Source organism: Diplodia corticola, assembly GCF_001883845.1.
Source record: "Diplodia corticola strain CBS 112549 chromosome Unknown scaffold21, whole genome shotgun sequence".
In the NCBI taxonomy this organism is placed as follows: Eukaryota; Fungi; Ascomycota; class Dothideomycetes; order Botryosphaeriales; family Botryosphaeriaceae; genus Diplodia; species Diplodia corticola.
In genome coordinates this window covers 59,672-79,825 of record NW_017971500.1, presented here as the reverse complement: position 1 = coordinate 79,825, position 20,154 = coordinate 59,672, and the positions used below count along the sequence as shown (strand labels likewise).

At 57.5% G+C, this 20,154-nt stretch overlaps 8 protein-coding genes across 8 annotated transcripts; 4 read left to right on the top strand and 4 right to left on the bottom strand.

The window, feature by feature from the left end:
* Positions 1–1,896: 1,896 nt before the first annotated feature.
* BKCO1_2100029 (cue domain-containing protein) lies at positions 1,897–3,906 on the bottom strand (the record flags this gene model as incomplete). Its single annotated transcript, XM_020272683.1, has 1 exon — positions 1,897–3,906. One exon carries the CDS (start codon positions 3,904–3,906, stop codon positions 1,897–1,899), a length of 2,010 nt encoding a protein of 669 aa, XP_020130981.1.
* Positions 3,907–4,350: 444 nt separating this feature from the next.
* Positions 4,351–4,753, top strand: BKCO1_2100028 (40s ribosomal protein s20; the record flags this gene model as incomplete). Its single annotated transcript, XM_020272682.1, has 2 exons — positions 4,351–4,613; positions 4,669–4,753. The coding sequence occupies 2 exons, from the start codon at positions 4,351–4,353 to the stop codon at positions 4,751–4,753; spliced, it is 348 nt and encodes a 115-aa protein (XP_020130980.1).
* A 167-nt stretch (positions 4,754–4,920) lies between these two features.
* On the bottom strand, positions 4,921–6,145 carry BKCO1_2100027 (uncharacterized protein; the record flags this gene model as incomplete). Its single annotated transcript, XM_020272681.1, has 2 exons — positions 4,921–5,150; positions 5,224–6,145. 2 exons carry the CDS (start codon positions 6,143–6,145, stop codon positions 4,921–4,923), a joined length of 1,152 nt encoding a protein of 383 aa, XP_020130985.1.
* A 628-nt stretch (positions 6,146–6,773) lies between these two features.
* BKCO1_2100026 (uncharacterized protein) lies at positions 6,774–7,919 on the bottom strand (the record flags this gene model as incomplete). Its single annotated transcript, XM_020272680.1, has 1 exon — positions 6,774–7,919. The coding sequence occupies one exon, from the start codon at positions 7,917–7,919 to the stop codon at positions 6,774–6,776; it is 1,146 nt and encodes a 381-aa protein (XP_020130984.1).
* A 1,325-nt stretch (positions 7,920–9,244) lies between these two features.
* Positions 9,245–10,875, top strand: BKCO1_2100025 (transcription factor; the record flags this gene model as incomplete). Its single annotated transcript, XM_020272679.1, has 4 exons — positions 9,245–9,358; positions 9,420–9,803; positions 9,976–10,380; positions 10,444–10,875. The coding sequence occupies 4 exons, from the start codon at positions 9,245–9,247 to the stop codon at positions 10,873–10,875; spliced, it is 1,335 nt and encodes a 444-aa protein (XP_020130983.1).
* A 564-nt stretch (positions 10,876–11,439) lies between these two features.
* On the bottom strand, positions 11,440–12,831 carry BKCO1_2100024 (golgi reassembly stacking protein; the record flags this gene model as incomplete). Its single annotated transcript, XM_020272678.1, has 3 exons — positions 11,440–12,084; positions 12,291–12,605; positions 12,658–12,831. 3 exons carry the CDS (start codon positions 12,829–12,831, stop codon positions 11,440–11,442), a joined length of 1,134 nt encoding a protein of 377 aa, XP_020130982.1.
* A 219-nt stretch (positions 12,832–13,050) lies between these two features.
* On the top strand, positions 13,051–14,141 carry BKCO1_2100023 (rna methylase family protein; the record flags this gene model as incomplete). The annotated part of the gene is made up of 5 exons (XM_020272677.1): positions 13,051–13,259; positions 13,308–13,406; positions 13,467–13,759; positions 13,817–14,022; positions 14,070–14,141. The coding sequence occupies 5 exons, from the start codon at positions 13,051–13,053 to the stop codon at positions 14,139–14,141; spliced, it is 879 nt and encodes a 292-aa protein (XP_020130989.1).
* Positions 14,142–14,889: 748 nt separating this feature from the next.
* BKCO1_2100022 (transcription factor tfiid complex) lies at positions 14,890–18,663 on the top strand (the record flags this gene model as incomplete). Its single annotated transcript, XM_020272676.1, has 3 exons — positions 14,890–17,993; positions 18,050–18,211; positions 18,447–18,663. The coding sequence occupies 3 exons, from the start codon at positions 14,890–14,892 to the stop codon at positions 18,661–18,663; spliced, it is 3,483 nt and encodes a 1,160-aa protein (XP_020130988.1).
* Between the last annotated feature and the right edge of the window lie 1,491 nt (positions 18,664–20,154).

Below are 20,154 nucleotides of genomic sequence, written 5' to 3'. Positions count from 1 at the left end.
TGCATCCGATCGATTGCCGGCGCTTGCAATCTAATCTCTTGCACCAAGTATTAACCCGCCCGCCGGCCGCTTCGTCTTTATGATTCGTTGTGTGAATGTCTATCTGAAGATCTGCGACAGGGGTCCGGAGTTGGGAAACAGTGCCGAGCTGGCTCCATCGATGCTTTTCTGTCCTTGGTTTACCCCTTCTGTCTTTGTTCTCGCCTTGGGGACAGATTCGGGGCATGATGTGCGAATGCATGGCACTTCTCGCCCGCCATGTCCCGATGAGGCAAGGTGGCTGTCGACGGACCTACAGGTGCGTCTGTATGTCCGGCGCACCAAGGCGTCTGCCACTACTAGGTACACATGCATCGGCTCAGCTTGCACCGTTGCAACGCGAGACGGTGCCTCCCGCCGCCGGTTCTTCCCGTTCCTTTGCCGACCGGCACGGTTGCGCGGCAATCGCCTGTTCGTACTGTCGTGCCCAGCCGGCTCTTGGTGCCTACCCACCGGAGTGGTTTGACGGACGGCATATACCTACGGCGGGGGCGCTCGCCTTTTTTTTTTTTTTTGGGTAGATGCCGTCGACACAGATGGACAGGGGAAAGATGGGTTGTCGGTAGCGAGGGCGAAGGCAACAGCGGTGCCGGTTAAAGGAACTATCCGCGATCCGGATAGTGGAGACGTCAGACGAGGGACGCCAACGACTATAGTACACTCGGAAAGCCGTCCCTACATCCACTGCGTGTAAGCACGTATGTGCGGGCGCATGTACATGTTTGCAGGTACGATCTGTGGGTTGACGAGGCAGGACGAGGCATGTCCCGCTTCCGCGCGCGGACGTGCATATGCGGTGCGATGCCATGTGCCGCAGCAAGCATCATCGCTTGGGGTTGATTACGTGCAGTACCTGCATGCACTAGATACCCAGTGTTTGAACCACCTCCGGTTTCCTCTGAGAGTCCTCTGCTGCACGCGTCGTGGCTGCGAAACAGCAAGTCTGTTACCTTCCCATGCAGTATACTTTAAACTTATCCAGAGCCTGTTGACTACACCTCTTTATAGTAGTGTGGGGGCACGCAGATCTATAGCGGTCTGGGATGAGTTGTTTAAACGTAGAGTAGAAAGGCAAAACCAAAACGTACCCGCAACTTGGTCTCCTGTCCCTGCCATCCTACCAACTTGCCTCGCCTCGCCTCGTCCTCGTATTTTCTAGCAAAACCTTACAAACCCCCATAGAGCATGCATTAAAAGAAAAAAAAATGAATGCAGCTCGATTCGGCCTCCGAGAGGGGGAAGAACCAAGGTGGCATTCTTCCGTCTTACGGGGTCCGACCGAAGGATTCGTCTAGACCGCCCTCGCCTACCATCGGATCGCTATAAGCAAACCAGGGGAAAGAGAAAAGAAGGTGGTAGGGAGCACACCGCCGGCGCCAAAGGTCGAAAGAAAAGTAAAATATAGAGGGATAATTGGGAGGGTTCCGGAGCTGCGAGAAGGATGGGCCATGCAGAGTGTATACAACCTGCGACCAACCCCAGCGAGATACCGGAGTAAACTCCAACTCAGCTCCAAACCCGAACGGCGTTTCCCATCTGCTTCAAACTTTTAGGCCAAGGGTATGTAAATCACACATACAAACGCACGTATCATGGTCAAAGGAAGAGAAACAGAGCATGGTCGGCTGGATGGCCGCGACGGCGGCCTCGTATGATTTCGTATTGGCTTGTACTGGATATCTGACGCCGCCGCCCACCTCGTTAGGCCCTCGCGGCTCGGCGCTGCGTCCCCCCTCTTTCTTTATCCGCTCATGCACCTTCGCCTCCTGCGACGGCTTCCTCCGTCCTCGCATGGCGCGCCTTCTTCGCTACTGCACCCTACTCACTCCTGGGCGTGCCATGGAGTGGCATTTGACCTTAGCCCGGGAAGCCTGCCCTTGCCATCTTCCTGGCTCGTCCTTCGCGACGGTTGTGGTTCGCGCGTGACGACTTGTTGGCTTCCTTCCGCTGCCTGGCTACCTGTGTAGTCTTCTCAACCGCCGGGCCCGCAGCCGATCCTCCCGCACCTGCATTCCCTCCACCGCGTCCACGTCCTCTCCCCCGGCCGCCCCGGCCTCTGCCCCCTCCTCCTCTGCTTCCACCACGCCCGCCTCTGCCGCCCCCATCTGTGTCTGTGCCTGACTCTGCGGGCGAATCCACCCACCGTGTCGATGTCAGCTCGTTCTGCCTGCCGTCGAACGTTGCAAACTTGGCCTCCAGTCGTCTGAGCCTCCATGGGTCGCGCACCAGCATAATAGCCCAGCCCTCGATCGCCTCGTCTGTCATGCCCGTCTCGCTGCGCAACGCCTGTCGGGCGCTGCTGCGGCGTGTTTCCGGGTCGCGGCCAAACGCTTCCTTAGACATGCTGTACGCGCGGAAGAGTGCTTCTTCAGTGCGGTCGTCTCTAAGCTCTTCTGCTTCGTCGTTGCCCGGAACAGTCGACTCAATCGTACCGCCGACGTCCTCGGCGTCGTACGTATCATCGCGCTCGTCGTCATCGAGGTCGAAGGTCGCGAGTGCAGAGAGGATAGCGGCCTTGTTAGGGGCAAAGGTCCTATCTGAGAGGATATTGTCGGCCGTAAGTGATTCGTTCTTGCGGCCAATGTGCAACCGGGAGGCGTCAACGGTGAGCTGGTCGAGCTCGTCGTTGTCGTAGATATTGCGCCTTGTCGGGGGAGGTGTTGAACGAGGCGGAAGGTGGGAGGCAATGTCAATTGGTTTCTGCTGCGACGGCGTCGGTAGCTGGGCTGTTCGGTCTGCGCTCTTGAGATGCGAGGGAAGAGAATCGTCGAGTAGATGAGCAGTGACCTGCTCCACGTCGTCGTCCCATTCATCAAGGCATTTGACGATGAAGCCGGAGCCAAGGTTCGGAAAGAGGTCTTGTAACTGCGTGACAAGGCTCATGCGATGTACATGGACCTCGTCGAATGCGCCGTGACCATACTCATCCTCTGCTATTCTTGCCTTGCCTTTGTCGACCTTTCGACGGACAAACTTCTTCGGCCTTGCCAGGCCGGACCGGCGAAACGAGGTCAATGATTCGGCCAAATTCTTGACCCTGGCGCCTTCATCGCTGGCTCCACTATCTTTAATCCGTGGCACAATTGGTGTGTTGGTGACAAGATCAGATAGTAGCGAGGGCTGCCCCGATTTTTGCTGGCTTTCCGCATTTGACTTTAGGCTGTAGAGGGTATCTGAAAGGAGAGAGAATTTTGGCTTCTCGCCTTTGGTGAGGGCGAGTATACCCAAAGATGCGACTGTTACGAGCTTCGGTTTGAATGATGGCGAGGCTTTTGAGTAGGCGCTGCACAGGGAGTCAAGGAAGTCCGAGCCGGCTATGAAGAACATGGCGATGTCTGGAGAGGAATGGAGTAGCGGAACAAGATCTCTGAGCGGCTCCTCAGCTGCAGCCGGTTGATCAGAGTCAAGCGTCTTGATCAGAGATGCCTTGAGTTTCTGCAAGCTCGGCTCAACTTTTTCGCCTTGCCTCTTCCATAGGTCGTCCAGCAACACCTTCAAACGCTCACTGCGCACGAAAACGTGGCTGAGACGGGCAAGGAAACCCCACTGGAGGAAGCTCGACGGGATACGATCGGCCGAGAGGAGTCTATGAGCGAGGAGGAAGCACTGCCTGCGCAGGCCGATCGCCTTCTCGGATTGGAAGTAACCGTCATTAGTTCCGGATCGGGCAGCCTCGTAGAAGTAAGAAGTCAGAAACTTGACCAGGCTTCCCTCGTCTGACGCGGCCGAAGAGAAATCCTTGGCAGGGAGATTGAGGTAAGCGTTGGAAAGGGCGGTCCAGGCGTCCAGGAATGCGGACCATTCGTCGGGCACGATGCCTTGACGCAAAGAAGCAGGCGGGAACGGAGCGAGAGGTGGGAGAGTCATTTTGGGCGCCCGCAGGAGGGGCCGTCTGCGGGAGAAATCTGGGATGGGCGGAGTGGAAGGCAGACGGGAGCAAGATGGGCCGGGTCCACGGGCGGAGGAGTGTTTATAGGCGTGGGTGGGTGTTTGCAGGAGACAAGGGTCGGCGGCTGAAGAAGGATGACCGCATGGGTGAGCCGCTGGCCGGGCAGACGCTAGGCCGTGACAGGTTACCGCGCCAAGATTTTCCCGACGGCCGCACACAGCGAAAAAGCGGGCTCAACACCACACTTCCCTCTCCAGCACACCGCGACAATCTGCTGCTGCCAGTCATCACGTAACCGCGAGCACCCCTCCGAGTCTTGACTGGAATTCATCTCTCACAGTACGTCGCCTCCGGCGCCCGCCTGCCATTTCCTCGCCTTCCTCGGACCCTGAGCTAACTCTGCCGCCCAGCAAATCGCCAACATGTCTTACAACAAGGAGAAGGATTTCGGCGACGGCCCCAAGATCCACAAGATCCGCATCACCCTCACCTCCCGCAAGGTCCAGTCCCTCGAGAAGGTCTGCCAGGAGCTCATCGACCGCGCCAAGAACAAGGACCTCCGCGTCAAGGGCCCCGTCCGTCTCCCCACCAAGAACCTCAAGGTCACCACCCGCAAGACCCCTTGCGGTGAGGGTTCCAAGACCTGGGACACCTACGAGATGCGCATCCACAAGCGTCTCATTGAGTGAGCATCCCGCTGCCTTGTGCCCCGCGGACCCAATTGCTAACATGCTCCCCAGCCTCAACGCCCCCACCGAGGTCGTCAAGCAGATCATCATCAACATCGAGGCCGGTGTTGAGGTCGAGGTCACCATTGCTGCTTAAATATACCCTTGCGGCGGCATGGAAAAACTAGACATGGGACATGTCATGTAGACACCAAATTTCATGACTTGTCGATTGGCGAACCCAAAATATTCTGCCGCGTGACTGTCTCTTCGCTGATACCCTGAATCGCCCTTCGCTCGGTTTCAAGCACCGTTTCCTGCCACCTACTGCTCGAATAGATGACGTATGTCCTCTACGGCCTCCTCGGCCACCTCCCAAACCATTCGTCTCCAGAACTCCCTTCCTCCCGGCTGTCCATGCCGCTCCCACGCGGCATAGACTAGCTTGAGCTTCCGAAAGCGTTCTTCGTACACGCTGATCTCCTGTACAAAGATGTGTTTGCCCTCAAACGCGGACGCGAGCGCACGGTCAAGAGCCAGCTTCCAACATATGTCTGGGTTTTTGAGAACCACCCTCCTACCACTTATTAAACTGTACTGGCAAGTTTCTTGGCAGACGGAGCTTACCAAACCTCGGGTCACGGTCAATGCGTGAGACAACGAATGGCTGTTGCTCCTTGAACCCGTCGACTTGAACATGAAGGGCAAGGGCCGGCAAAGTGTCCTTGCTGATGACTGACTTGGTGAAGACGCCTCTTCCACGAAGTCGATAGCCGAATGGGCTGAATTTGTAGCTCAGGAAGTTGTCTACAAAACGTCTTCTCAACACCGTAACTGCCGGGGTCGAGCTGTACACGTCGTCGAAGCTCTTCAAAACAAGCGTCATGGCAAGGCTTGTAAGTGCAGGAAAGGCTCTGAAAACATCTTGGGCGTATGCCGTGAAGACGGTGGTGCTGGCGTTGAATGACAAGGGAGCTAGCCGTAAGTCGCCCATGTCTACCTGCACCTCGACGTGCCTGAGGCTGGCGTAGTAGGCAGCAGACATGGGCGGACTCCACTCGCGCTTCAGAAGGTTGCTGTTTAGCCAGTCAGAGAGTAGAACATCGTTGAAGTCGGGATATGTAACTTTCAGAGTCTGTTGGGTGTGCTTTGTCAGAGTCTCTCGAAGCTCGGTGCAGAGCTGCTTGTTGACGAGAAGTAGGTTCCTAACGCCGGTGTTATCGGCATAGGGGCCGACAACGTGATGTAACTGCGCCTTGGCTATGCGTTCGCCGTTTGGCCAGTTGTCGAAGAGCGGATAATTCTCCCAGCAGAGCGAAATGAAACTCTTCAGGATCAAGTCACGAACCTCCCGAGGAAGGTTCAGCATGTGTTTTTCCGCATGTCGTATCCGCCTCGGTGGCATATCCATGGCTGAGGTGGCAAGCGCGCTGTTGCGAGCGGTCAGGTCGTGGGTGCGGAGGGTTTGGGGTTTGGGGTTTGGTGTTTGGTTGGCAGGGTGGAAGGGACGGTTTGTGGAGGCAGGTGGATAGGAAAGAGCGCCTCTCATCTGCGCCTTCCTCTCCCGCCGCGCGCCATCGCCTCTCGCCACGGATTACTTATGCAAATACCCGCCCCGCTCTTCTCTTCCGTTACTCTCGCACTCCTTGCCATTGAGCGAAACTACGACACGACTAGGTATCCTAAATCCCAAACAAGCCCGCTATTCTAAAGCATCCCTAAGGCACAAGCACGCCGGATTTAAAGTGACGTCGCCAGCGTGCATCGAACCCTTCCAATTCTAGAAGTCAAGATGATCGTTCACCTACATTCATACGTTCTAGGAACACTATGTCCTTGGGCTTCCCAATCCACAAGTACCCATGCCTAGGTTAGTTCCTAGTTTGTAAGGCTCTATTACCCGCCCGCATTGGTCTCCAACCTTAGGCCAGCTTCATGGTGGAAAGCTTTTCCACATTTTGGTATTTTAACATTGCCAGCTCTTGATTATAAGGTCGAAGCAATAGTTACAAGAGCGCAGGGTCAAGAATGCAAGCTACAATCTTCACAAAATATCGTTTCAATTCAAAAAGTGTGACCAGCCCCTTCCCCACTTGGATATCTTATGCCCATGATCAACGCCCAAATAACGCCATATCCACCCAACCCTTGCGCCTGGCTAAATGGCATCGTCAATACTACGATACAGTATCAATAGATAAAACTTCATCCGCACGCATTTTCACGTCTGACCCAGGCCGTAGACGTGCCACCTTCGTGGATATACCGCTTTCTTCTAAAGAGTGCTGCAACTCTTCTACCTCCATCCGCCTGACCTTCAGCTTCATTACGCTAAGGCCACGGTTGTCCTTCTCTTCATCATGCGCGCCCACCCAGCACTTGGCCATCAATTGGCGCGCAATATCACTACCGCCCAGTGCACCAGTTGCTATGTTCCCGCCCAAATACCATGGGTTATCGACACGGTCGAATGAATGCAGCAACGCCGTCAGCGGCAGCGCCGATTGCTGAATCAAATGCGTGGAAGCATAGGGCTCGATTACAGAGTAGGGGACACCGTGAGGAGAATAGAGGAGCGACAGAGTACGTTCGCGGTCCAGTGGCGTGACCGAGCTCGGGGTCAAAGGGCGCGGGCTGTATGATGCGGGCATTGGAAGTGGGTTGGATATCTTTAGGCTAGCCATACTGCTTGTCCGACCCAATGCCGGAGAAGGCGTTGGAGAGAGCGGCGGGGTGGGCGGCAACTCGATATAGGCGGTCCGTACGGGGCTCAGAGCGCTGGTAGGTGCGCGGTAGGTGATTCCGATGGCGTTGTGCAAGCCACTGATGTCGCGCTTCGGACACATTAGAGAGACGGTCACTTCGCCGGGAAGGCCGGAAGATGAGAAGGAAGGGATTTCCAGGCGGAATATACGGCTGTCATCGGTGACGGAGAAGGGCTCCAGGGCATGTACGCTTCCGTTGGGGAAGTGATGCCATCTGCGAATCTTCTTGGCTGCGGCGGGAGCAGCAAGGATGATGGCCCCAGAGTTGGGGGGAAGCTGCTTGAGCGTTTCTTCATGACAGTGGTCCGGCTTGTCCTGGGAAATGAGGACCATGTCGGGCTCGGGCAGTTCGGCGAGAGAGGAGACACATGACTTGGTCTTGTGCTGGGAAATGGAGAACTTGGGACTGATGATCTGGGCCGGGCCCTGTAGCCAGGGATCTACGAGGATGGTGAAGGAACCGGGAAGCTGGGAAGCGGAGAGGCCTCGCGGAGCGAGCGAGGGGGAGAAGGTGACTAGAAACGAAGTGTCGGCGTTCAGAGCCTTGACGGTAAGCATGGCGGTGCTGTACGGGCCGCTGGCGGGTCGCTCTCGCGGACACGCTCGCCAGATGGCGGGGGATCGGTAATGAATGGAAATAGAAACATGAAGTCGCGGGCAACGGGTCCTATAAGGAGAAAGGAGTGTTCCCGGTTTCGAGATTCGCCGGGGGGGCTGGTGGCAGGTTTACGCGGGGAGGCAGGCTGCCGGCAAGGTGTGGAGCATGCAGGCGGCCGTCATTTGGCAGCACAGCGCGACCATGGCCTCAGGAAAGCGCCGCTTTTGGCAGCGGGCAGGTTTATTACAGCCGTCTCATATCGGCGGGGGCTGCTGATTGGAGCGCAGGGCGCAAATGAGGCGTTCTCGCGTTCTGTGCACGGCACCGTTTCGGACGGTTGTCGCGGCGTTGATAGGCGAGGCGAGAGGGAGCAAGTCCAGACGGGCGCCATCGGCTGTCATCAACGGCGGGCCGCTCTCAGTCTGCATGCCGGCTCGACCGCCAGCGCGACGACGCGAGGGCGAAGACGGCGCAGCCAGATGGCGCAGCCAGATGGCGCAGCCTGGCGGCGGACAGTGGTGCGCGGGCGGGGCGGGCAGGGCGGGCAGGAGTCGCGGCATGCGGCATGCGGCATGCGGCATCGAGTCTGCGACGGGCGGCGGTCGCAATAATATGGACGATGGATGCGCAGAGGTCTCCGGCTTGTCTTCGCCGCGTGCATTGGGCTCGGCCGTCTGGTGCGCGGGCTGGTGATTGGGCCCAGCGCACAGCTGGCCGGCGGCCGGTGCGCTGCGACTGCCCTCCAGCGTCTGCCGGCCCAGGTGCAGCCCAGAGCGGCAGCTGCAGCTGCAGCTCCAGCGGCGCGGGGTAGCAGGGCGGGCAGCTGGCAACGCTGGACCGCCTTGGCCGTGATCGCGCGTCGTTCTCGCAAGCTCAGAGCTCGACATAGCTCGGAGCTGGAGCTATGGCGCGGCAGCTGGCAGCTGGCACTGGAGCTTCGCAGCGAGCTCGGGTCCGCGCTGCTTTACCTAGCTTCGCTCGGCCCAGGAAGACATTTTTTTCATGGCTCCGCGGCTGGCCAATCACCGCCGCACCGAAGGGCCTGAGCAGCTCAGAGCTTTGCAGCCGTCGCATCGGCAAAAGGATGGAGCCCTGCCATCGCAAGCAGACATCCCCGCACACGCTGAAAAGCCCCTCCGCGGCCTGCCTCGACAGCTCCCCGAGCTCTGCTTGCCACGCCCTCACTACTGCGCCCAGCTGCGCGCGCCCGCTCTCCAGTGCCCGACACTGCTGCTCCCCGAGCTCCCCAATCCAAGCCCGCCCTCCTCGGCCTGCATGCGCTGTCATGCCACCCCCTCGCAACCTGACCAACTCCTTCTCCGTCTCTGACAGCACCAACGAGGTTGTCTGCCCGCTGCGCAACCAGGATGGCTCCAGCTGTCGCAAGCGCTGCATCGGCGTGAGTCTCCCGCAGCTCCCTTCGCCCGCCGCTCAAAGTAACATGGCCCTCTGCCCTGCAGGAGAAGCGCTACCGCTCCATGCAGGAGCACATCCGCCGCGCCCATCCTGAGCACTACATCTCGAAGCTGCCTGCCACCGAGGAGAGCTTCGCGCTGATGGTCAACACCCCGCCGCACGAGCGCCCCCCGCCGCCGCCGCCGCCGAACCAAGGACTTCCCCCACACTCTGCTGGTGCGTTTGCCGCCCACGACAGGCACGCTTGGGCTCAGGGTCTGACGGCTCCAGGCTATGCGCACGAAGCCGCCGCCTACTACCATGATGACTCCACTCCGAGGTCATCGGACGAAATGCGCCGGGGCTCGCTGCTGCCCGCTGCCAGCGCAGCTGCTGCCCTGGCTCAGCTGCACAACCACCGGCCTGAATACGACTGGGACTCGGAGCAGGTAGGCCTCAAACAACACCGTCCTTTCCAGACGTGTCTCCGCCCCCTGCCGTGGCCTGCAATGCCGGCAATGCCTCGCTCTGGCGGCCCAACGATGAACGAAAGGCCGACTGCCGCAGCGCTATTGCAAGCACTTCGAACTTGCCTTCCCCGTACTGACCTTGCTTTCGCAGGATGTTGTATCAGACCCCGAGTCCAAAAACAGGCAGAAAGCCCGTTTTGCGGTCGATCCACAGCTGATGGGTGAGGGTGACTTCTCCTATGCCAACACCTCAACTCCACGCGAGCTTCTTCCTTCATCTCTGGCTCGCTCTCCGCCTGGACGTTCATCCACTCTGCCTCCCATCCCCCGGCCGAACAAATCACGGTCACGCAAGAGCTCAATCACGCAGAATGCGCGGAGGCCCAGGCATGAGAGAAACCGGTCCAAAGAGCTCCAGAGGCGTATGAGCCACGACAGAAAGGCCTTTTCGGTCGAGCCTCAGAGCTCGGGAACTAACGTGTATGGAAAGCGGTGGGAAGACCTGATTGATGCAGCAGCTTCGGCCACAGAGGAGGATAGCCGGGATCTGACTCCTGTAAGTGCATGACTCTGACCGCTACTGATTTGCCTGACCTGCACTGCTCACTGCAATAATTAGATCCCTCAATCTCCACACCACTTGAACCGAGCTTCGCTGCCGCCTTATGTTACGTCTCAGTTTCATTCTTACCATGCTTCGCCACTCCAGAATACCTTGACACCGCCACCACCGGACCAGCCCGGCATGGAGCCTTTCCCTTCTGTTGAGTCTTCGATCGAGTCGAACCAGTCCGGCCACAACTTCCACATCTCTTCCCAAGGGCTCTCGGACTCGTCGCCTACTTACGGCCAGCACGTGCATATTTACTGCGCCGCATGTCGACGGTTGTCTCTCCTCCGCGCGAGCTATGCTTGTACCGAATGCATCTGCGGACTATGCCAAGATTGTGTCGATGTCCTGTCCAGCGAACAGAACCGCGGGCGCGGACGCTGTCCAAAGTGCGGTACGATTGGTGGAAAATTCAAGCCATTCCAGCTGGACATTAGGTGAGCTTACGTTCTTCATATGGTAGGTCTCTTTGACTGCCGCTTTGATTTTTCTTCTGTCTCTTATGATACACTTTACGGAACCTGGTGATTTTCTTTATGGCCCAAGGGCCGGCATGGGTATACCCTAGAGTCTGGAGTGGTAAAATGTCTGGAAAGGCGTTCGTTGACTTATGTGGAGGGTTTAATCGCTATTCCTTCTCCTTTTTGCTTTGATTATTCTGCATAGATCGATGGGCATTGTTGGCGTTGTGGTTTAAGCCTTCTTTAGGTGGAATTAGACCGTGGTCTCTTCCCAAAGTGTGCGGCCAGTAGGGCGCATACGTCTTTCGTTCAGGCAAAGGGGTACATCAGCAGCAACAGTGCGCGTGCTCCTTCTGCATTCAACAAATATCAGTCATTCCAAAATCGTTCTGTCTTCCGTCTTCCCGTAGGAAAGAGGGGAGAATGGCAAGAAGAGCTTGCTTCCCGCGCTCTCTTTTTTTTTTTCCAAAGAATCGTTCTTGATATTAGTCCTGCGTGCCAGGGCACATAGTCTGATTCGCTCGCAGCGTAGCCGTATACTCTTCTATCCTGATGTTTGCTCGGCTGCTGGAGGGCTGGTTGCAGCCGAAGGCGGACCATCCCTCGGCGGGGCCCCCTTTGGCGGACCTCCAGCTTTCGGCGGCGGCGGCACGCTCCCAGCTCTGCTCCCCCCGCCCCCGTAATCCAACTCTTTACTCTTCTCTTCACCCTCCTTGAAGTAGTCGTCGATGCCACCGGCCGCCACCGCATGGTGGGCACGAACCTTGCGCGTCCGGCCGCCGTGAGTTGCTGATGCTGCTTGTTGCTGATGGCCAGGGCCGGGAGACGCGCTGTTCTTTGGTGGAGGTGGGGTGTGCATGTTCGCGGGCACGAAGAAGGAGGCCGGTGATGCTGACGAAGGTGGAGGCGGCACGCCCACGCCGGCGAACCCGGGAGTGGCAACGTCGGCAGGCGACGCGGCGGCGGCGTCGGATGGAGCGTTGGTCGTGTACGAGGTGTCGAAGAGAGTCTCACCTGGGCCGGAGGGCGGCTCCTCGAGCGGAGCGGGCACCCGGTGCAGTGCGCCGAAGCCGAGGACGCAGCCGAGAAGGCCTTGGCCGCCCCAGTTGCGGGAAGGGGTGATGGTGATGGGGCGGGTGACGTTGTATTCGTGGTTGTAGACGAAGAGGCGAAGGGGGCGGTTGATGTACTGGTAGACGGTGGATCAGTGTTGCTACAGATGGGGTGGAAGAGGAGAGGGGTGATGTGAAAGCGTGGTTGATGGTAAGGAGAAATTGAGCGAGACGGGAGAAAGGAACCAGGTTCTCGAGCTCGCCGGAATAAGTTCACAGTCCGATAGAGAAGTACGGAGCAAGGCAATTGATGTGGAAGCAGTAAATGGAAATCCTGACTTACATCCTCAACCAACTCCCCAAGCCCCGACTCCCCTCTCACAAGACCTTCAGGGCTACCGATGACATAATCACCGTAGGGCAAGAGGCCAGCGAGATCGGCCGGGGAGTTGGGCTGCACATCAAGGATGTGCCACACATCCTCGGTGCTCGACAGTGGGCTCCATTGCAGGGATATGCCAAGCGTCGGGGTCTCAGCCGGGATGGGGACGTAGAGCTCGCGGATGCGCTGGCCCTTTGCGCTCCACACGCCCAGGCTGATGGTGTGGCCGGCGCAGTTGCGGACTTCGGTTGCGAAGAGCGTCGGGTCGGGATCGTCCTGGGCAGCACGGTCAGCGCGCTGGAAGGCGGGATGCAGGCAAGAGGCATACTATTGTGCGGCCGTTAATGCCGATAATGAAGTCGAACCAGGGCTCTATGGACAGCTCTTGGTTGGTGTTGCGCAGGATCTGGAAGCCATAGGCGCCCTTGGTGCCCTGGTCACGGTCCTGCGGCTCGGCGTCGAGACGCGAGATGAAGCGGTTCAGAGCGCCGAACATGCTCATGGCTGCTGCTGGCGATTGGGTTGGGCGTGTGGAGGGTGGGCTCCACGTGCGAGGGATCTGTCGTCGTGTTCACACGGTTGGGGCTCGCGGGCCCGAGGGCCCTGCAGCCTGGAGGTGGCCATAGCTTCCTTCCATCGCCTCGCGTGCTTGCCTCGCATCTCTTAATCCTGCACTCGTCCATCCCCCGACTCCGACAGTTCGCAGCCCGGAGTCTGCATCATGCCTGACGGCGTCGGTACCTTCCTGAAGGCATTCGAGCTGGAGACCCCCGAACAGCGGGCGGCCGCCCAATCGGCTGCCGAGACCCACCAGCAGACCACAACCAGCAGCACCTTGTCGAGTTGCCAAGACACACAGACCCTGGACGTCGAGAGGCAGCGGATACACCACTACGACGACATATGCCAGGTCCCTGAAAACATCCAGAAGTGAGTTCCGCGCCGGGTCGTCTCAGACTCTTGCCAACCAGCTTGCAGGTACTGGTGGCAACGCCACGACATTTGGTACAAATACGACGAAGATGTTTGGATGACAGACGATGCGTGGTTTGGCGTTACACCCGAGCCCGTCGCGTGGTAGGAACCTACTCTGTTGACCTCTGATCCACGATGAATCTTGTTAAACAATGCTTGCAGGACAATCGCAGAGCAGATCGCAAATGCTGCTCCGGCCAGCAAGACCACCATTATCGATGCTTTCGCCGGTGCTGGCGGCAATGCCATCGCGTTTGCCAGAAGCAACCGCTGGGACAGGATCTTTGCCTTCGAAAAGGACCCAGATGTTCTCAAATGCGCCAAGCACAATGCTGAGGTATACGGCGTTGCCAAGAAAATCTGGTGGGTTGAGGGTGACTGCTTCGAGACCTTGAAGAACCGCTTCCCCTCCTTCGATGAGCGCACCGTGGTCTTCGCAAGCCCTCCATGGGGTGGTGAGTGACGGCGGAACAATCCGTCCGCTGTCGGGTCTTTGCTGAATCCATATTCAGGTCCAAGTTACCGAGGCGACAACGTTTTCGATTTGAAGACGATGCAGCCCTACAACCTGAATAAGCTGTACAGAAGTTTCGCCAGGATCTCGAACGAGATGGTCCTCTATCTCCCACGTACTTCTGACCTGAACCAGCTTGCAAAGTACGTGCCTGAGGACCAGAGGATTCAGGTCGCGCACTATTGCATGTGGGGCGCTAGCAAGGTAAGCTATTCCCTTAGGCTGGAGGCTGTGGTCTAATACGACACCAGGCTCTCTGCGCGTTTTACGGTGACTTTGGCCCCCTACCCCCAGCGCGCGCCGACTACAGCAACGACACTTGACACGCCCTGCTGTCTCGTTTCTGGAGGGGCCCTATATGCCACGTGCAACCAGGTGAGGACATTTGTACATTAATGATACCCGTAGCCACCATGGGCTTTCTGCTCGGTAGAGGACCGAGGAAAGCAGTGACTAGAATCTCAGATACTGAGATGTTAGTGCAAAGGATTGGGCTTTAATTGGGTGTATTGGGAATGATAAGAAAATCCAAACAGAAAGACTGCAGCAGTGACGATGCCGAGTGGCATGGATGTTCGAAAGTGTCCAAAACCGTGCCAATACCATTTGACCAATCACGTGCATGGCGCCAGAGGGGATTGAAATCAGGTCGGTATCGGATGGGCGATGGGCGAAGCCAAGCGGAGGCGCATCGGGGACTCCTTGGCGAATCGTGCACGGACCAGGAGCTCGCGTGTGCCGCTGCTCCTCACCTCTGCCCATCGTCACATCCGCCGCCCGTGTGCATCTGCTCGTGTCCGCCGTTGCGCCTGCGCTTGCTTGCCCCCTCGCAACGTGAGCGCATGAATCACGGCAGCTCGACCTCGGTCTATTCCGGAGCCCCCCTCTAGGACCCGCAACCTTCGACCCCGACTGCGCGTTTGCCCGCGCGACACCTCCGATGCTGGCGCACACCCGCGACGACTTCTTCCGCCAGCTGTGAGCCGCCCTCGCCTCTGCCGCCTTGCATAGCCCTGCCTATACGCGCGTTGCCTCACCCTTGATCCTCTCTATCTCGCAGTGTCATTCGAAATGCCGCATGCCGTCGACCAGACCGAGGAGAACGATGATCTGCTCATCTCCCAGCTTCTCAACGCCGATCCAACAGAGAACCGCTTCGAAGGCCTGCTCAGCGAGAGGATAGACAGCGGACCCAAGGCAGACGATGCCGTCGATTACGAGGACATTAGCGATGATGACCTTGCCGAGGAGGAGGTGCCGAGCCGAGAGAACGGCGTCCATGACGACGCTGCTGGTGCAGATGATGATCTCATGGAGGGCCTCTTTGACGACGCTCCCCACACACAGGACGCTGATGCGGAGAACGATGGTTTCGACGACCTCTTCGGCGACGCACCTTCGTCACCCCAACCGGAACACGGCCAAGACATGCACGGCGGCCAGACCGATATCGTACCGGATGGTGGTGCTGTCTCGGGAACAGGGCCCAAGCATGTGGAGTCACCCCCTTCAACGCAGGTCCCAAAGGTCGAAAGCCCTGAGAGCATGCGGGAGCTTGCTAGCTTCGAGGAGGTAATGGAAGAAGACGTCATGGTGGACGATGACGAGGATCCGGAGATCAGGGAACAAAGGGAGCTCTTCGCGCAGGCCCAATCGCGCCTTCGCAACGGTCCGGTTGTGTCAGACTTGCCGCCCGCTCCGCAGACAGATGCCGATGTCTTCCAAGCCATTTGGCACAACTACGAACCCGGAGCAATCCTCCGGTTTGGAGAGATTCTTCCTCACCGTCGCGCGTACTATGTTCCCAAGACTCCGCTTAAGCCACCGAAGCCAATTGCACCAAGCAAGGTCAGCTTGGAGCTGCAGCAAGATCATGAAAAGTCCTTCAAGCTTCCCCCTACTGCAGCTCCTGCCCGGAATGCACGTCAGACTGAGCTGGACCAGAAGGGCGTCGTTACCGTCACCGAGGCAGACACTGGTGAGAAGAGTGACGATGATGACGATATCAGGCTCGATGATTTTGACGAGAACGAGAAGATTGGTGGTGTGACCTGGCAAGATTTGCAAATGCTGTGTGATGACTGGGACGTTCGAACCCCCGATAGCCTGTCAGATGCTGGAGACGCTCAAGAGCTGGGTAACACTGACGATACGCCCTTCACCGGCGATTGGGACCACGAAGAGCGTGCCCGTCCGACTAAGAGACGCAAAACTGCTGGTATCAATGGAAGCCTTCCGACCTTCCAAAATAGCTTCCCCAATCTTGAGGAACCCGAGGCTGCCACAGCTAAGCTAGCGAGAAAGGTGGCCATCAACTTGAATGATCCGGAGCTACTCATCGACATCCAGCAACCGGATTCCACTCGCAAGAAGTTCCGAACTCACGATTTCCGTCGGGATGTCAGCGGTAGCCTCACCAAATCTCTCTTCCAGAAGTTCAACATTTCCAACGACGAGAGTTATGATATTCTTAAACATAACAATCGCGAGAAAGTCCGCAACATCACGAACCTCAATTCGCTTGAACACAGCTTGCCAGCAGTCAAGCTACAGTATCCGTTCTACAAGCTCGCGCTTGGCAATCGCGAGACGAGGTCATTCCACAGACCCTCTCTTGCCGTCTCTCATCCTGGCCACGTCATCAGGTTCGACAAGCCCAAGTTTAAGAAGAGAAAGCAGTTCAAGGGCCAGGACCCCAAGAGCGTATACGCCTCATCTGAAGACTTGTCCATGGCAGACAATTCCAATGTGCTCCTGCTCGAGTACTCTGAGGAATATCCCACGGTTTTGTCCAATTTTGGCATGTGCAATCGGCTGATCAATTATTACCGCCGCAAAGACAAGGACGATACGTATCGACCGAGACTTGACATTGGAGAGCCTGTTGTCCTCACTCCTAACGACCAGAGTCCCTTCGCCATCTTCGGAGAGGTCCGTCAAGGCGAGACGGTGCCAACCCTTCACAACGGCATGTTCCGCGCACCTGTTTTCCAGCACGAGACGAGACCAACGGATTTCCTTGTTGTTCGGAGCCAGACTGGTACCCACGGGACCAAATGGTATCTTCGCAATGTCGAGAGCCTGTTCGTTGTCGGGCAACAATTCCCGTCGCAGCAGGTCCCTGGCATTCATTCGCGAAAGGTCACCGACATCAGCAAGCGGCGTCTTAAGATGCTGTCGTATCGGATCTATACGAAGAGTCTCGACCAGAAGAAGAATCCCAACGTGAAGCTGAGCAATAGTTATATTCAGAAGCACCTTCCAGGCAGTGATATCGCGCAGAACCGAGGCAAGATGCGCGAGTTCATGCAGTACGACAAGGAAACCTCATCGTGGAAGCCCATGCCAGGCGAAACCGTTCCAGATGAGAACCAGATGCGCGGTTGGATTTCTCCTGAGGATCTCTGCTTGGTTGATGCCATGCAGGTTGGCGTACGCCAACTTCATGATGCTGGGTTTGCAACAGACGACGCCAACCCCGAGGACGACGAAACAAACGAGGCACAGCAATTGGCACCCTGGAACACCACCCGCAATTTCCTCGAGGCGAGCTCGCGGAGGGCCATGTTAGAGCTGCACGGTATCGGTGATCCTACCGGCCGCGGGGAGGGTATCAGCATGATCAAGACCTCGATGAAGGGTGGCTTCAAGCCCCAAGGCGAAAGCGCTAAAGACAAGATGGACGCCAAGGCACTGAAGGAGCTTGGTGGCCATAGTTACAATGTCCGGAAGCAAGAGCAGGATTACAATGCCGCCATCGAGAAGGTCTGGGAGGCCCAGAAGGCGAGCTTGACCTCGACAATTGAGCACTCAGACTTTGAAGATCCCGATGATGCCGATGCCGAGGCGGTGGAACAAGACACATCGTTCAGCCGCGGCAGGACACCACAGTCGCAGTACGGCACACCTGCGACATTCAACCGCCGTGACGACGAGACGACGAGTCAATACACGAGTCTCAGCACCGCAAGTCAATCGAAGAACAAGGTTCTCAGGATTATTCGCAAGGTTCCGAATAAATATGGCAAGATGGAAGAACAGGAGGAAATCATCAGGGATCCGAATGTTGCCAAGGCATACGTTAAGTTCAAGAAGCAGCAAGAGATCAACGCAATGAAGTTGGAGCAGCTCAAGCCCACCGGTGACGAGGAGGTTGATGCACGCCAACGCAAAAGGTGGACAACCTTTACATCTTTCACTACCAACATGTTTATGCTAATAATTATAACAGACTTATGGACGAACTTAGCCGCCTTGAGCGCAATAAAGAGCGCCGCCAGGTTCGTGAGAAGCAAAAAGCAAACATGCGGAACGGCGGCGACGGTGACTCAAAGGGTACGACTCGCAAATGTGCAAACTGCAACCGTGCCGGCCACATCAAGACGAACAAAAAGTAAGTTGATTTTTCTCCATCCCTTAATGTGCCTCCCGCTCCCTTTAGCTCCAAACAGCACTTCATGTGTGGAGAGTCGAAGTGCTTGTCTAGATAGAAGTGCGCAAGGAATCTGGGCCAAATTCATTGGACGACAGCTTCAGCTACTCGTCCAGTTGCTTCGGAGCAAAATTAACGGGCAAGCTTCGTAGGCTGAGGCTGGCCGTAAAGAGGGATATGCACTGACGTTGAATAGAATGTGCCCGATGCTTAATGGCATTGCTTCCACGGTCGACGAGCTGGAGAAGCTGGAGAAGATCAGTCCCGGTTGCACACAGCCACCGTTCAACAAGCAAAAGATAGCGACTGCACAACAGGCGCAGCAGGCCTCGGCAACCCAGGCACCAGTGTCACAGCAAACCTTCTCCGACCTCTACACCCCTACCTCTGCTGATGGTCCGGGTCTAAATTAAACCCTCGACGATGGTTCAACTCGTCAAGATAGTCCTTTTATTCCTCCACACCTCTCACAACGACATGCTCCGCGGTTTCGGTTGTTGGCATTGCTTCGGCGCACAAGGGCACCACTGCATTTTCGGAGTAAAGTAGGGCATAGCATCGTAACTTGCATACGTAGAGCATGGGTGTGGTTCACATCGTCCATGGCATATCTGGGTTGAAATTTGAGCAAAGCAGTCCTATCGGACGCCGCCTAAGGATTGCTCAAGCCCTGTGAGTTGATTTGGCTTCGAGCAAGTCAAAGCAACCTATTAGCAATGAAAGTTCCATTCATCCCTTTCTGCATCATCAGCACGTGAGCATGAGCTATCATGGACACGAGCATTGATCTAGGACAGCTGGCGTGCCCATCGCAGTGTCGGAGAGTGATTTGGGTGGCACAACAGAGCAAGGTGCATGGCCGACGCAAGAGGCGCAATGACGTCGAGACGGGGTTTCACAACAAGTCGGCAAACGCTTTGCCCGTCCAGAGTGGGAGCCGCGCGTGCTGCTGCTGCTGCTGCTGCTGCTGCTGCTGTACGTGCGTGCATGGTCCGGCACGAGCGCCAGCCAAGCGTCGGGTGCGGGTTCGGGAGACGGGTTCGTCGATGCTCCATTCTCTCGGCTTGCCGACGGGGAAGACGTCACTCATCACGCGCGTTCACGTCGGAGCAAATGGACGACGTCGATAGTTCCAAACAAACACATGCCCAAACGGGCAATCTCGGGCTTAGCGTGGGGTTAGGAGTCGGGAAATTAGAGGAGAGTCGATGGCGGGAAGCGCAAAAGGGGGTCGAAGAGGAAGGCGGATGATGGGGGTGGGGAGCTAAGATGCCCTTTTTGCGGGATTTCTTGGTCACGGGGCGAGGCGAGCGAGCGGGAGCGCAGGCGGCCTCCCTTATCATGAGGCCCTTCTGCGCGTCCTTGTCTAGCGCCGTTTTCTTTGTACGCCAAGGAGGGCAGCTGACGAAAGACAGAGAAGACAGCAGGACGGAGCGCGACGACGGGGGAGAGGAAAAGGAAGCGGGGGCGGGATGGGATGACCAGGCCGGCGGGCGGCGACGAAGGGCAGCGCGAGACACGCCATGGAGCGGCCTTGTTTTCGATTGCCGAATCGGGAGGGTTGGACATGGCGGCGGCGCTTGCGGTCGGTGATGGCAGCGCGTGGGAGAGCGAGCTGGTGAGGGAGAGGGTACGGCGGGCGACAGAAGCTGCCCGCGCTGGAACCTCACCCACCGCCCCAGCCCCGCGGGGACGTGAGAGGCGTAGGCCCGGGCCGGCGAGGACAGGACGGCCGGGAGAAGCGGCGGAACGAGCAGAGGCGAAGAGGGCACGCCCGGCAGGCGGCGGGCGGGCTTCGAGAAGAGGCGGAGGGCGGGCACGGGGTAAGGTGAAGATACCGGCGGCGGCAGAGCATACTGGCGCGACAAGAGCCAATGGAGCACCGCGAGACGGAGGGGCGGCAG